This window comes from Eptatretus burgeri, chromosome 2 (assembly GCF_056783735.1).
Source record: "Eptatretus burgeri isolate ZD-2024b chromosome 2, Ebu_testis_v1, whole genome shotgun sequence".
NCBI lineage: Eukaryota > Metazoa > Chordata > Myxini > Myxiniformes > Myxinidae > Eptatretus > Eptatretus burgeri.
Window position 1 is genome coordinate 16,314,695 of NC_140962.1, and position 17,591 is coordinate 16,332,285.

Consider the following 17,591-nt stretch of genomic DNA (forward strand, 5'->3'; position numbering starts at 1 on the left):
ATCTAATCAATTCGTCCTTGTCACACAGCCAACCCGCCCACCAAATTTCATCTGAATCCATCTATAATGTTTTGAGATATCCTGCTCACAGACAGACAAACAAACAGACAAACAGACAAGGGTGAAAACATAAGCTTCATTCACCTTTGGTGGTGGAGGTAACATGGTGAAAAAAAACCGATCTCCCTAACTTCAGACTTATCAGCATACTTCTAATCATCAGTTAAGCATATTCACGTAAATGCAAGTAGAACCGAGTAATGATCTTATATTTATCAATCTCTTTATTTTACAGTGAACATAGACTCATATTGTAGCTTGTAAATTAATTTCATGCCTGACAAAAACATTCAACATCATTGTTGTTTGATGTAAACTACAAGGACATTAGAAGACAATGAACAAACACATGTAATATATTTACCTGCATTCTGAGAATCATGAGCAATTGGTTCAGAGGAAAGTGCAAATGAAGCCAACCCAAGGGACACTTGACGGAAGGGACAACTTTGTGGATGTGCAAAGCATACCTCTCGATGCATCTCAGTAAAGAAGCATGGTTTCGTTTGTGGATACATCTCATACGAGAGGTAGAATGTAAGGAGTACATCCCAGCTATCGCATGTGCAATCTACCAAACTGTCAGGTTGATTAAATTAAAATTTCACGTCTGGATCCCAATGCATTCATTAATGTTCATACAAAGCAACATTCCTTCAAATAACTGGATGTGAGTTCGGATTTATTAGGAAATACATTTTTTTAATTCATAGAAATCAGTGAGTAAAGAAAAAAAAAAACATTACAGCTGCACAGGGTTCGTAGCAGAGTCAAAGATGTAGTGGATGTATTTTGAAGAGCAGTCAGAAAATTTCTCATTCCAGGGCATTGGGTTTAAAAAAGAAAAAAAAAAATCAATGAAGCAAATGGCATATAACTTTGGAAGAAGATATATTGATAAGGTCTTCACCTATGACCTTTGTCTTCCTTTATGTGAGCTTTCGTATCGACAATCCTTTTAGATGAACATAGAGACATACAAGGCAAAGATAAAAATGCCGGTTCGTGCCACAAAAAAATTCAAAGAAGCTTCAAGAGGAAGAAGCAAGAGAAGATGATGAAATGGATGTGGCTAAAAATAATGGCAGTGATGAGGAAATTAAAGTGCACAAAAGAAAGAAGGAAGAGGACATTTGCAGAAGAGGAGGAGATAGAATAATATAAGAGGCAAAAGGGAGGTTGAATAAGGAATGTTCCGAAACAGGTAAGGAGATGGAGCAAGAACACAGGTTGACGTTCTCACCTGACATCAGTGAAGGACGTGTAGGAGAGACCAGCTGCATGGCCTAGCGCGCCAAGGAGCTGCCAAGCTTCGTGTAGACGCAAAGGGCTGCACAAGGCGTCGGTAAATGCAGAAATGAGGGCGAAGAGGGAGGGGGAGGGGGAAGCAATGGGAAAGAATGAGAGAAAGAGAGAGAGAGAGAGGGGGGGGGGAGGAAGAGGATGGAGAAAGAGAAAAAGGGGGAGGGGGAGATAAAATGGATGGCAGGGAGTGAGAGAAAACATGGGATTAAATGTACAAAAATGGGTAAATATAAACAAGAGTACCAAAAGAGAAAGAAAGGGTGGGGGAAGGGCGGGGGAGGGGAGAAGAGGATAGAAGAGGAGAGAAGAGAAGAGATATATAAAAGATCATTTTCACAGGCCTCCCTCCAAATGGACAGTCTGAACACCCAAGAAGAATATAAACACTTGGACTAAGAGCCAGTCTGAAACCTTCAAGACCTCAACCGAATGATAAAATCGGAAATGTTAAATAATTATGTCCATGAAGACACAGTACATCCTATAGAAGTTAAAAGAAAAACATTTATTGTCAAAAATACAAATATAATTTCAGGGAATTGCAAAAAAACGAAAATACATATGAACAGAAAGGAAATATTGAAGAATCGCATTGAAAAACGGATTATGAAAGTTAATACGAATAGCTCTTCCATGAGCCGAGAGCATGTATCGGCATCAGAGTATAGAAAATACAAGAGAAGAAAGACAAGGATTAGGGTAAAGGGATCATTAGATATACAGAGACCAACACAAAGCCACTCCTGAAAACACATCTTTATTCTTCGCAGTTTTAAATTTTTGTGACTTTTCTCATGCAATATATCTGAAGATCGAAGTGACTTAGCCTTGGTATTTGCTCAGGAATTTGTGAGCATAAAATTGCCTAAATTAAGGAGCACATTGGCAAGAATATGTCATCAAAGTGGTGATTAAAACGTTTATTACAAAAAAGGCGAGACATAGTGAAAAGCCAGGCGATGCTTTTGTGTGCGACGGCAAGTAAACGAACGGCATGGAACTGCCTTTGATTTGAAGGTTGAAATTATTTGATTTCATTCCACAATTTCCAATCTGTCAATCAGTTTTGTTTGTCTCATTTCGACTTCACGCATTGTAATTCCGCTGAACTTTTCCCCAATTTTACAGATGCCGTTTACAATAATAATTTTAAAAAAAACACCAATTCAAGGTTAGGGTCACAAAACATGTGCACAACATTCCCTGGATGGTGGAGGTGCACCTGTTGAGGCTCGGTTTCCATGGAAACATGCTGAGACTGCGAGACTCAAATTAGCGGCTGCCGGGGACGCTTGCAAATCAGCCTCACCGTACATACTGGCCTCTTGCTTAATGGGCAGGAAATTAATCTAAGGCTGAAAGCAGCTCCAGCCATTACATCCACTATGTTCCCTGGGAGACATTGCTGTCACCAGGGGGATGACAGAAGCATTGCCGCCCCTTCACCCTCCTCTCAAAACATCATTCCAGTCTATTCTCTCACTCTATACTCCATCCAATTTATTGTCACTAATCAGGACACACAATGTGTCCCTGCCCTAGCTCCAGTATGGAACACCAGAGATTGTCACTCCCACTGTCCTTGTCCTTGTCTGTTTCTGGAGACTTTGTGTGGTCTCGCAGTTATGATGTCTTACTGGCAATCAAATCGTGATTATCATGTCTTCTGATGTAATTTTATGAAAACCTCAGTTGCAAAGCTGACATATTACCCAAGAAGATGTTGAATATTAGTCCTTTTCACATTATTCATGACATATTTACATGTTGTCAATCTGCCAGGATGCCAACGTAAATAAATAAATAAGTGAATGCATTAAATTCATTTTTGAGATTCATTTTCAGGGAAAGAGGGGAAAAATATGACAATAAAATTTTCACAAATTCCATCCATCCATCCATCCATTGGGACCATACTTTGTGCAGAGCATTGGTGCTGCCTAAGCAGTCTCCTTGGCTATCGAGCACAATCTTGGACGGGTCGCCACTCCGACACAGGATACCAGCATGCTGGCACTCATTTTGCCGACCTCGGAAGGATGACAGGCTGAGTCAACCCCACCTGACATTAATTCAACAGCAAAGCAGGATTTGAATTCAGGACCCTCGGACTCCAAGCCCACCATCCTAACCATTAAACCCACACCTGGCATACACGAAGTGGAATTTCATTATAAAGAGAGAAGAAAATAGACGAGCACTCGGTAGAGCGCATACCATACCTCCACCAGGCTGAACCATTTATGCTTTTATTCCACTGATGGGCCTAATCTGCATCCGGACCATTCGTCCTCGTCACACACCAAAATCGAACGGGGTTGTGTTCATCACCTACCCAATTCATCCACCAAGTTTTGTAATAATCCGTCCACAACTTTTTGAAATATCGTGCTTCACATCGTTTTTGGCCCCATCTATCCGTAGTGAAGAATTACTTTACAATTGTTTTTTTTTTTTTAAATCCCATTTCTGGATCCAGATTTGCATAATCACCAAAATCAAATCAATTTGTCCTTGTAACACACCCAGCCTGCTGACGAGGTTTTGTCTGAATCCGTCGATAACGTTTTGAGATATCGTGATATATATATATATATATATATATATATATATATATATATATATATATATATATATATATATGTTGTTTTTGGACCTATCTCTCAATGGTGAAGAATCACTTTTAAAAAAAAATTCTAGGAGCTGGATCTGGATCTTCACCAAGATCTAAACAATTCATCATTGTCACACATCCAACCTATCCACCAAATTTTGACCGAATCTGTTCATAACGTTTTGAGATATCCTGCTTACAGGCAGACTAACAGACGGGGGTGAAAACATAACCTTCGTCCACCTTCCGTGGCGGAGGTAATAATTGGACGACGGGTCAGAATAAACATAACTGAAGAAGTCCTATTTGCGGTCAATGAAGGAAACCGATTATAATTACTGTCGATGACGGACCAAAAATTGTTTGGCATTTCTGTGTGTTCCATTGACGATTTACGATCATACCGGCACCGGTAAGATATCACATCTGTGGTGCTGAAAGATCCCACAAGAGAGTAAAATGTGGATTCGAATTACAACTAGTCATTCATAAGGTGTCTGGGTAAGAGCTGCCTTTATTGGCAACATTGTATCCTCTGATGAAAATGAGTTTCATAGGCTGATATAGAAAGAAGGCTTACATAAACACATTCTCCACCTTAAAATATGCAATCAGGTGTTTTACAAGACTGTTATTGTGTTGACCTTCCTCAAAGAAAAAAAAAAAAAAAAACCTACAGTAGTAAATTATATACTTTGTGATAAAAGCAGCTGCAGGGATTCATTTTGACCCATCATGCTCTACACAGCCATACTATGAAGGGAAAGTATTGTTCTGACCATGTTACCTGTAATTTATTTTCAGGTGTAGAAGAAATCACTCTTTATCAAGGAGGAATGTTGGTGACCAAACTGCACTTCCACAGTGATCTGTGGACGTTATATCTGCCTCGGGAAGTAATATTACCGATATCATATGTAGCAAGCTAAATTTGAAAGAACGTTTGCAAGGACTATGTTATTTACAATTCAATGACATGTCTGGATCGCAAATTTTAAAGGGGAGTATACACACCCCTTTGGAATACCTTTCAAGGTATTCTCCCGTATTTGACACCGACATTCCCCGATCAGAGTGGAAGCATTTGTACGTAGAATTATTGAGAGTGTAGCGCAGGACCAGTGCAGGACATCATTCCTAATTGGCTCATTCGTCAAAAACGTCTTGCCCCTAAGGTGTTCTTTAATACAGATGCCCTTGGTTTGCAATAACCGCACTGTGCAGCTAATCGTCTGTAAATTTCAACATGCCCGATGCTTTTGGGGAGTCCAAATTTAATAGTTATTTCCTGTTCTCTCTTCTTTGTTATCTCCATTGCTGCCATCTTGATTTTCAGCACATTCGTTGAAGCAGGCGAGCGTGCATGTAAGGACAAGTTAACACATTGACACTAAGCACAGAATACCACGATAAAGACAAATGTTACACACGTTACTCTGCATTTTATAATCAAAGTCCAGGTCAAATTTGAACCACCCTCAGATATTTTCTCAGCAGCTTGTGAAACCAAAATTATATTATGTTGATAATAATTGATGATAATTTGCGTTTGTCAGCATGAAGTGGACGGACATGCCTGATACTTGCTGGATGGCAGTTTATCAACCTATATTTTTGCCTTTGTGCCGACCTTGCCCACCTGTTCCCTTTACCTTCCATCCTGCACATGGCATCCTCACTCTGGGTAGAAGGCATTTGTCTGAGAATCCTCTTTTGGCTCCCCTACCAATGTCCAGGTTTTCTGCACATCCAGGCTGTTGTGTCCTCCTTTACAATCTTTGAAAACAGTTCCTAACCAGTTATTCTCTTCCCTACAGAATTTAAAAGTGTCAACTCATCAGCAGCTTGTGTCCAATCCTACATCCCATTCTGTCAATTTATTGTGACTTCTGATCTCTTCTTCCTATGGTGTTCCCACAACCCATGGTCTTTTCCTTGATCCACAAACAAAATAGGACTGCACGTCCTGAAGCTCACCTGGATAAGCAGCAAAAGTAGCTCAACCCCCTCCCCCCCACCCCAATTAGACCCTGATGTTTTTTCTGTCGTGAACAAACTTTAGTACATCATGGATGATGATGGTTGTGATCAAGTTTCATTGAAAATGTGTGTGTAGTTTCGGAGAAGAGAGCAAGTACCTATTTTGGGAGGCTCAAAACCCCCCACATACCTCCCCCAAGACCCTGATGTTTTTTATGCCATGAACAAACGTTGGTGCATCACGGATGATGATGGTTGTGGTCAAATTTCATTGAAAATGTGTGTGTAGTTTCAGGGAAGAGAGCACATGCCTATTTTGGGGAGTCAAACCCCCCCCCCTCCACACCCCTTCAATGAGAGTAGATTTTGTTGCGGTCAATACACCTTCGTTAGGCATCAGATATGAAGCTTGTAGCCAAGTTTCATCAAAATCGTATGTTTGGTTCAAGCGATAATGACTGAAGTGTTTACGGACTCACTCACTGAGTCACTCACCTAAGGACACTGCTCGATCGCATAAGCTCACCGGACTAAAGTCCAGGTGAGCTAAAAAGGAGAACACTCTTTAAAGAAGATTTCAGAATGCACAAGTATTACCACTACCAGTTTAAACTTTCATTGCACTCGTCTCACAGTACTTAGTGAGCTATCTAACGCTTTGTCAAATATATTTGGTTCAGGACTGCTCGAGTAGCTGGGACACTAGTTTAGAATGCAGAAGCAAAAGCTGTTCAGAGTTATTATGCACAGTGATTCGATAGTGCAGATAATGCCAAACAATAGCACGTTGCTTGTTTAAAAAAAAAATGATTTGTGCAATAACCTAATAACAGCAATGACTATACTGTACATGCTAGATGCAGAATCTGTGATTAATATTTGTCATTTCCTCATGACAGAAAGTAATTGAATCAGTGATGTTGAGCAGACACTGGCCAATCTCGTGTACATAGACTATCTTGGCATTAAATACAACTTTCACTTTGAACATACAGGTAGATTTACAAAGACTTCTCCAGCTACTGAACTCTCATGCACTGCAGCGCCATTCTTTCTACTTCTTCCCCAGTGGTCAATAGTGACTAAAGGTACTTGACCATGGTGAAATATAACATGGCAAATGTTTTTTGGACCACAAAACATGTGCTACAACTTTATGATATGACACACATTGTACCAGCTAATTTTGCCTCACATCACACAAAAACATGTCTCATCAATTAAAGAGGAGCTCAAATAGGACATCGCTGCATGTTTCTTCTTCACGGTTATCGGTTCCTTGAACCTTTTGAGTGTAGTTTCAGAGTTAAATAGTTAAACTAATTCGTAGCTTATTGTGGTTGCCACCACAATAAACTACGACTTGGTTTCAAGTCAGGTAGAGATAGATGAGTTTCGTCGTGTGTATTGTATTATTGATGGATCGAGTTCAGCTGTGCAGCTGATGGTGCCCCCTGTAGGTTCAGATAGAAAATTGGATTTTGTTCACGGTTATGACAATAAACTCGCCCACTCTTTTTGAAAGACACCAGATGTGGGATACATTGTCGTCCACAACCGATATCACCCTGGACCTGCTGCCTTAACTTTGATGAAACAACCTTTTACAATGGACCTAGAAAATTAATGAAACCATGGGCACCAAATGCAACTGTCTGGGCAGGCATTCGGGTGACGTGTGGGAGGATTGTGAGCTCCATGCTGTTTAGTATGTCAAGGGAGAGCTGTTGACCCAACCAGACCTCTATTCCCTGTCCGGTCATCTTCCTACCCTTCCCACCAGTTGAAATAAAATCTACCAAAGAGTTGTATTCCTTAGCCCAATAGTATATACTATGCTATAACCTCCACCACCAAAGGTGGACGAAGGTAATGTTTTCACCCCTGTCTCTCTGTCTGTGTGTTTCTTTGTCTGTGAACAGGATATCTCAAAAAGTTATGGACAGATTTCGACAAAACCTGGTGGACAGATTGGGTGTGTGACAAGGACGAATCAATTCCATTTTGGTGAAGATCCGAATTCGGATCCAGATACGATGATTTTTTAATTTTTTAAGTGATTCTTCATCATTGAGAGATGAGGCCAAAAACTATGTAACACATGGTATCTCAAAAAGTTGTGGACAAGTTATGACAAAACTCGGTGGATGAGTTGGGTAGGTGACAATAACAAGCCGATTCGATTTTGGTTAAGGTCTAGATTTACATCCGACCTATCAGTGGGAAACAAAACTTAAACTGTTCAACCTGGCAGAGGTATGTACTCTACCGAATGCCGTTCTAGTTGTCTCCCCCTTATCTAACACAGTGTGTGTATTTGGCTGTCCCTCTGCATAAGGATAGTGTTTTAAAGACAAATCTTTTAACATGACTGTGTTCACTACGGTCTATTTATGAGGATAAATAAAAAATTCGAAAAATATTTTCAATAAAAGAGTAATTACATCGCTTCGATTGGAAATTTAGACGGTGACTTGCAAGCCGAGCATCAAGGGCGGTGTACAGAAGTGTTATTTTAAAATAATAATAATAAATCCAAGGCGTACATGGGTGAAATTCGCTGCACGTGATGTGCAACGCATGCAGAGAAAAACAAGTGTTCATTTACGTCTGTAGGATGTCTATTAAATAAAGATATCAGCACACCTGACACTAGGCCGAGGCTTCAGTCTTTGGCACACTCATGAGGCTGTACCGTCAAAATGAAACATCCCAGAAGATAAATAAAATAGGACCACATTTGCACATCTAGTGTTTTAAAATTACGCTTCTTGCAATGATACATCATAATCTTCCAGTTTAATACAATAGCTCCAATCTGTCATTTTTGAAGGGCTTTTATATTAGTTTATATTGTTACGGCTGTGGAAATTCGCAGAGCACCATATAGGTACTTAGATCAGTTATGTCGATAAGTCTGTGTTCAGATAGATTTTCCCACCGATGTTTAATGGGAAATTGTTCGTGTGCAGGGCTGTGATCTTTGAGTTAGCCGTTTTTCTTTTGCTATCGTCATTTTGGACCAACCACTTCACCAGAACCACCTCCACCGCCAACATCGCTCTCATCAACCACTTCGCAACAACCACCTCCACCGCCAACATCACGCTCATCAACCGCTCCCAACAACCCCGATCACCACAACCACCTTCTCGTCAACCTAGTTGACCATGGTTGAAATTCATCACCATGAAAGACCATCACCATGACCATCACCATCACCATGAAAGGTTGAAAAGACCATGGTTGACCACGCCAACATCCCCACAGACAACGAACAGCCACCTTCAGAAGAACCACCTTAACCACAACTGCCCAACCACACTACCCTCACGACCACCACAAAACGCCAGCCACACCACCATTACAACAACCAACATAACCACCACCGCATTGCCACCTCGGCACACGGTTGCGAGAAGTCTGGCATTCATTGGGGGAGAGCAGATGACGGCCCCACCCCCCACCGAGCAACATCTGCGCAGGCCAACGCAGCAGGAGAATAACCCAACACCAAGAACTATAAAGCGACACTAACTATAAAAAGGAAGAAGAATGAGAAAGGCCCTGATTCGGCGAGGAAAACGCCCTGCTTCTGGAAGCTTCCTGTGCCTGCTGGAAAGGGGGGGTGGGGCGAAAGGGAGGGGCGAGGCACTGTGAAGATAAAAGGACACGCTGAACGCAAGGTCGGTCTGGCGCTGGAGGTTGTGAGGTGTGTGGAGGAGAGAAAAGAGTGTTGTGTCGGAGTTGTGGGCAGTGTGTGGAGCCACGGTAGGGGACTGGAGAGAGCGGAGCGCAGCGGAGCCAAGGCGCGCGGCCTGCCGTACCGTGGGTCATTGGAGAGGGGACATCGAGGGTCGCCCTAGCAAGTCACCATGAGGGTGAAGGTAGCCAGCCCGGTCTCTCGGAGCCTTTGCGGTCTACACGGCTCCGTGCCTATAAAGACCCCAATAGGTCCAGTCTACCCCTAGTCTTTCCTGGGGTTTTTCCTTTGTTTCTTTCAATGAACGTTGTGGCGCCATGTCTGTAAGTAGAACTGTATAAGTGTGTACATAATAGATAGACGGTAGTAGCTCTTTTGCATTGCTTTTGTTGGTTGTATACTTGAGTGCGTGTTCGGCCTTGCAAACCTGCATGACTGCATCACTGTTTACGTGTGCTTTGTAAATAAATGTGCTTGTTTAAACGTTAACCCGTTCATTGCGTCCTCTTCCCTTAATTGAACTGCCATATTGCACTCGGAATATAGTTGGTTGTTAAATAACCGATAATAGAATCGGGTCCAACGGGGCCTCGCGATAACACTCCGCTCGGTTATCCCAAATTGAAGCGAGCTGCTTAAGCGGCTCGTTTCAAGCGGGCCCCGTTGAGGTAGTCTCTCGGTAGTCTGCCCACGCGATGAATTAAGTATATCGACAATTCGGGGATTGACCCTGTAGCGCGGGTAGTGTTGACGAGGCTGTGGTGTGCACCCAAAACACACCCGTAGCGGGATTCCGGCATTTGATCCAGAAGGCTGCGACTAGATTGTCCGTTCGGTGGGCGAAGCGGCCGCTATTGGTAAAACGCGGTCGTTCTCATGCAGGCGGGCGGGAATCTACAACAATATATACGGCAACCACCCGCTCGACCAACAGGCAACAGGTGTTGTTTAAGAGTAGTTTTGGCTGTGGATTAACCGGAATTATTTCATGGGAATAACACATGAAAGCACATGCTTGTGAATACAATCACTTTAATTTTGCACTACTCAGACTGAAACAAAAATTAATTTGTTTCTTTGAAATGCAAAATAACGGCTTTGAAAGCACTTTAACTAGTGCACATTGATTAATTTTCAAGTGTGAAAAAGGCTAGAATGTATGCTATATTTCTTGCCGTGGTGGTGCGGGCACTATTCCATGCTTATTGTATTAAATTTAATAGCCATTGCTTACATATCCCTTGCATTGCTGTTTTCATACAACTGGTCAGCACAATAACAAAACTGCGAAGCAAGCTGAACCCTCTGTACAAGGATGACATTATTAATTCACCTAATGAGCTGTTAAGATGCATGTGGCCACATTTTATTTTTTCATGCTTTAGGATATCATCATCATAATTATCATCATTATCATAATCATTATTGCTGGAAGGATAGCCTGGAGGTATGCACATTCGCCTCTAAGCTGTCCAGCCTGGGTTTGAATCCTAATCCAGCTATAAACTGTCATCCCAGTGTTCCAAAGACATGGTGATTAATCAATGTGTGTGCCATCCCTCACATGGATGTTAACCTGTGTGTCCCATCTGCTGTAATTAGTTGGTGGACGTTAAATAAAGATACCACGGTGTCATTCATGAAGAGTAGGTGAGCTATGGCTGACACCATGAACAAATTACAAATTCCTGCCCTGACCGACAGAGGGCACTGCATCAGCGGCACAACTGAGTCTTCACGAATGATGGTAACTCAGCCTTGTGCTGCATACGGAAGAAGAAGATCATCATATCATACTCTTTACAGAGTGTTGGTGCTGCTGCAGCAGTCTCTTGGTCATGCTGGTTGGTTTGCTGTTGCCTTTCCAGCAGTCAGTCAGGGTAAGAATTTGGAATTTGTTCAGTGTGCCACTGATAACTCACCTACTCTTCACAAAAGACGCCACTGGATCTTTACCATCCATGATTGGCCAGTGCGAGCAGACTGGTCCTCCAGTTTAACACCATTCCGAGGGATGGCGCACACAGTGATACATCACCCTGCATGAGAAACAACAGGCCTGAAATTCAAACACAGGCTAGACAGCTCAAGGTGAGTGCACATCCTTATAAGCAATCCTGACAACCCCTAAAGCGGGCTATCACATTTGATAAAAACTCCAGAGCGATTGTGAATCCGTTTATAAACTATCCCCAAGGAGCAGGTGCTCGATCAAAAAAAAAATTTCCAAGCCAAGTTCTTCCTTATTTCCAGTGTACAATTAAGGTATTAACACTCATTGTCCAATCATGTGGTTATTTACTGTGGATAAGCCTTGTATCTTAACTTGCATAACTTGCGTTAAGATACATCTCTCTCTTTCTGTTAATTTAGAAAAAAAATATTCAGTGTCCTTCGGCCTTAAGGGTTTATAGGCTTTGCATCAATGACTTTTTTTCACACTGATGAGGATACTATGTCTGAAACAGAGCTGTTCAGGACTGGCACAGATTGAAAACAAATCCTTGCAATGATTGTACACTGCCCCCCTTTTCAGTTGCTCAATGCATGACGATTGTAAGAGCTTTGATTCCTGTATGAATGATAAATAATTCCATTTCTGAATAACTAAATAAAAAGTGAAATAATTTACATAAAGTGACCATACAAAATTTCAATCATGTTATTGGGCAAGTGAAGAATTTAACATCAGCTTTCTCTGAGCTCTTGGTTAAATTCAGAATGCTCTTCTATTGCTACAATAGCAGCATCACCATGTCCAGCAATTGTGATGACAAGGAAAAAACCACATTTGGAAACCAAGGACATCAACACAAATGGCTGGAGATATTACAACAGTTTGTCTTTGTCTTCCCCCCACCCCCACCCCCACCACCTCCAAGTACATCTGCAGGGCGCATATGGTCCACCAACAACCCCTTCTGGTGAAATTCCAAAAATCCAGAAATGCTGCTCACCTTCATTCATTTGTTCCTCTTTTTTTTCACACCTGTGGAACCAACTACCACGTTCTCATCAATCTCATTATCCACCCTGCACGTTCTTCTCGACCCTCACCCCCCCCACCCCTTTTCATCCTTTACTTATCCAAGCCTCTTTGTTCTTTTGTCCTGTATTATACCCTGTCGATGGTGTTTTCCCCCTCCCTTTTGACTGTTCCCTTTGTTCTGTTGCATTCTAATCCATTCTGTGTTCTCTTTCACAAGCCGTGACTTTGTATATAAACAAAAATTGATTGTTTCATACTTCTCGCACAATACTTGTGGATAGAGTTAATTTATTCAATTACACATGTATGTGTGGTCTTGTGAGGAAGGCATTCTGTTTTTGGCCACTGACAGCAAACAAAACAGTTTTTTTTTATATCGATGACACATCAAATGATGTCCTGGAAATACACACTGGAAATGTGTGTGTGTGTGTGTATATACATATATATATATATATATATATATATATATATATATATATATATATATATATATATATATATATATATATATTGTTCTTCTTTCGGCTGCTCCCGTTAGGGGTCGGCACAGCGGATCATCCGTTATGATCCGCATACCGATTTGGCATAGGTTTTACGCCGGATGCCCTTCCTGACAACCCTGGTCGCCTCTTACGACACAGGGATAAGGATTGGGTTTCGCCATGATTCCGGGCTGCCCTACACACTCTCATAGCGCGGCCCAACACAGAGCCACCGTCCTCAAGCGATCCTCCAACCCAAGCCTCCGAGCTGGATTACAGGCGCACGCCACTACACCTGGTATCTATATATATATATATATGTATATATATATATATATATATATATATACATATATACATATACATATACATACATATACATATATATATATATATACATACACATACACATACATATACATATATATATATATATACATATACATACATATACATATACATATATACACATACATATACATACATATACATATATACACATACATATATATATATATATACATATACATATACATATACATATATATACATATACATATACATATATATACTGTTGCGGATTCGCGCCCGCCGGCGTGCTGACGGCCACGTAACTCGAATCGCGGCACGTCGCCCACCGGACGGACAATCCAGTCGTGACCCTCTCGGACTAACGCCGGGAACCAGTCACGGGTGGACCTTTCGGTCTCACCGCGATCGAGCCAATCAGCCCCCGCGTGGGATAGGGTTGCTCGCCAAATTCGACCTACCTAAGTACCCACGCGGAGGGTAGACCGGGCGATCGCACCTCGCCGCAGGTCGACTTCGGACACGGGCCACTTAAGCGACCCGTTCCGTACTATCGGGATAACCGAGCGGTGTTATCGTCGACCTCGACGGTTCGATTAATTATCGGGCGTATTCAGCCCACGACCAACCCTTTACGTGAAGCAAGATGAGGATTCAATGAAGGAAATGACGAAGCGAAGCGGGAAACAGTTCAACACAAAGCACATTTATTCGCGACGAACGGAAAGCACACATATTCAATTCCACCAAAAGCACACAGAAAAGAAAAACACAATGCAATTTACACAAAAAGCAAATGCGACAATGCAGATCTAATACCGATTACACGAGCACACGGCAACACTTATACAATTTTACTTCACAGACGGCGCCGACAACACATACCCAAAACCAAGGAAAAGAACCCTCAAGGATAGGCGGGCCTGAGGCCGAGACCAGGTCGGGCCTACCCGTCTGGTGATGAGACACGGAGCGGCGATGGTGCCTCAACTCCGCGGGCCTCGCGGACAGTGTCTGGTAGGGGGTGGGAAAGGGGCCCCCTTGGTCGCACTATCTCAGCGCGGGGGGAAACAGGAGGGGGTTGCTGATGCTCGGGGTATAGAGGATTCCTACTCTGGCTCGAGTCCCGCGACGAGCGTCTCCACCTCGGCCAGGTCGCGCTGTTGGCCTCCTTGGGGTGCAGCTCCCTGCACGACGCGAGCACCCCCTCGTCTGCCCTCGCCGCCTCTCCACAGCTCCGTCCCCTCCGCTCCGACTCCAATGCACACGATGACGACCAGCTCCTTCTTGCCAACTCCACCGCCCGCGAAGTCTTAACTCTCTGTTCTCCTTGACTGACGAACACGGTCGCTTATATAAGCCCCGTGGCTTCGCCTTTGACCCCCTCCCTTCGACCTTTCACCTCGCTCCCCATTGGCCCGAGAAAAAGTGGGCGTGAATGCTTTTTGATCCATAAATTTGCATATATCGATCGCCCTCCAACGCCCTGGGGGCGGGGCCAATTCGCCCCTCGCTCACCGATTGGACGGCAAAAAGTGGGCGTGTGTCGTTTTTGATCCGTTTTTGAAGCACAAAATCCGTGATTTTGTACACGCTGTTCGGCGCGCGCCCTGCACGAGTCCAACACCGGTACCCACAAGCGGCGCAAGAACGGTGGCGATGCGACGGTTGCGAGGTGTGACGTGAAGGTCGTGGCGGTTGTGGTGAAGCGGCGTTGTGGTTGGTGGTTGATGTTGTGACTGGTGGTAACAATGGCGGTTGGTCCAAATTAAAGATAGTAAAAGAAAAACGGCTATCCTGAAGAGTCGCAGCACGCATGAATAACATTTATTCCCACTAGACAACGGGTTTGGGCCTAACTACACATGTACTTACTGAGATACCTCACCTAAGGGACCTGAATGGTGGTTTGCGAATTTGGTAACCACAACAATACATATATATATATATATATATATATATATATATATATATATATATATATACATATACATATACATATACATATACATATACATATACATATACATATACATATACATATACATATATATATATATATATATACATATACATATACATATATACATATACATATACATATACATATACATATACATATACATATACATATATATATATATATATATACATATATATACACATAAATGTTGCCTCTTTTCAATTGATTGTTTCACACTTCTCTCACAATACTCGTGGATAGAGTTATTTTGAGCGTTGGCATTCTCTTCAAAGGCTTGTTTGACTGTGCAATGTCAGTGGTACAGTATCAGCTCTGAATCTGGGAGGCCCAACCTTTGATTCTGACTCTGACCGAATCATACAAAACACGAAAAATGGTACAAGTGCTGCTTCCTTGCTTGACACTCAACATTTAGAGGATAGAGCCTCTAATTAAAGTTGTTGGAATATATTTTTTAAATTAAATACTGTCGTGAATTTATTTATGGAATCACCTGACATTCAAAATTGTTTCAATTGCAATGTTCATAAAAACAGTATGATCCCTCATACATTATCATCATTGCTTTTGTTCGATAACAATTTTATACAACGACTGGACACAATGGAAAAATATTTCATTAAGCACAATCTAGATTATCATATAATGCAATGTATTAAAATACATTCTATTACACCTCTTGTTTATTCAATTCCAAACTATACTGAACAAAAATATAAACGCACCAAGCGCAAAAATATAAACGCACCAAGCGATTGTTACTATTTTACCTCGAACTCATTAATACTAAATCTTCACAACAATTTGGTTATAGAATCCATGACAATTGAGCATTAAATTTCAAAGAGTTCCTTGAGAATTCTGGCGACAGTCTTTGCGCTACAACAGCCGACACAACCGAGGTGTCACTGTCAGAGTTCACACAGTCAGTAGCGGGTGTGTCCACCGTTGGCGTCGCGCAGAGCGGTGCATCTCCGGCGCATGGACATCACCAGATTATCGATGGTGGCCTGAGGGATGTTTTCCCATTCCTCCTGGAGAGCCACACGGAGCTGGTGGACGTTCTCTGGGACTGCGTAACGTTGTCGTACGCGTCGATCAAGAACGTCCCAAAGATGCTCGAAGGGCGACATGTCGGGAGAATATGGAGGCCAGTCGAGGACATCAATGTCCTCCTCACCGAGGAAGTCCATGCAGATCCTGGCAACATGGGGGCGAGCATTGTCGTGCTGAAACGTCACATGGTGAAGGCGCACAAACGGCACGACGATGGGTCTGAGTATCTCGTCCCTGTACCGCTGCCCGTTCAAGTTGCCTTCAATGAAATGAAGCCGAGTGCGCTCTCCATGGCATATGCCTGCCCACACCATAACACTGGCACCACCGTGTGACACCCGACGAAGGACATTGGCGTCAGTGGAGCGCTCCCCAGCCCGACGCCAGACGCGGAGTCTGCCATCAGCCCGATACAGCTGGAACCGCGACTCATCGGTGAACAGCACTCTCCTCCATCGTGCGAGGGTCCAGCGCAAGTGAACATTGGCCCAGTTCAGTCGGGTCTGACGCCGGACTGCAGTGAGGTTGAGTCCCCGGTGTGGTCGGCGGGCTCGGAGGTTGGCCTCCCTCAAGCGGTTACGCACCGTCTGGGCTGAAATGCGCCTGTTATGCAGCCCGACAGTCTCATCGGCAGTCCTCGTGGCCAGTCGGAGTCGATCCCGGAGATGTTGCAGCCTCATGTGACGATCCTGACCGGCGGTGGTCACACGTGGTCGCCGGGCATGTGGGCGGTTCACGGTGCTTCCAGTCTCTCTGAGGCGCGTTCTCAGGCGGCTAATGGTGGAGTGGTGGACATTGAAGTGTGCTGCAACGGCCCGTACTGACGTCCCAGCATTCAGCATGCCAATGGCGCGCTCCCTCAAGATTTGTGACATCTGTGGCATGTTGACATTTGGCACCAGTCCACATTTTGGGGAGGCCTTTTATAGGGCAAGCTATAGGGAGTGTTTGTGTCCTGGTCACGCTCACTGACCATCACTCTGTCAAGCCCCATGGTGCTCATGGTAAGGATTACTCAACGTGTGAGTCCACACACTCAGAGTGGTCAATTTCAATGGGAAAATCTGTCTTGAGCAAAACAAAGGAACCATTGCTCAAACATATCG

At 43.1% G+C, this 17,591-nt stretch overlaps 1 protein-coding gene across 5 annotated transcripts in view; it reads right to left on the bottom strand.

The window, feature by feature from the left end:
- LOC147031483 (uncharacterized) overlaps positions 1–17,591 on the bottom strand; it is a 158,433-nt gene that overhangs the window by 40,524 nt on the left and 100,318 nt on the right. For all 5 annotated transcript variants that reach the window (XM_085863959.1, XM_085863943.1, XM_085863950.1 and 2 more), the window contains exon 7: positions 1,304–1,390. In XM_085863959.1, coding sequence (XP_085720085.1) covers positions 1,304–1,390 — 87 coding nt within the window. The remainder of the gene's footprint in view (positions 1–1,303; positions 1,391–17,591) is intronic.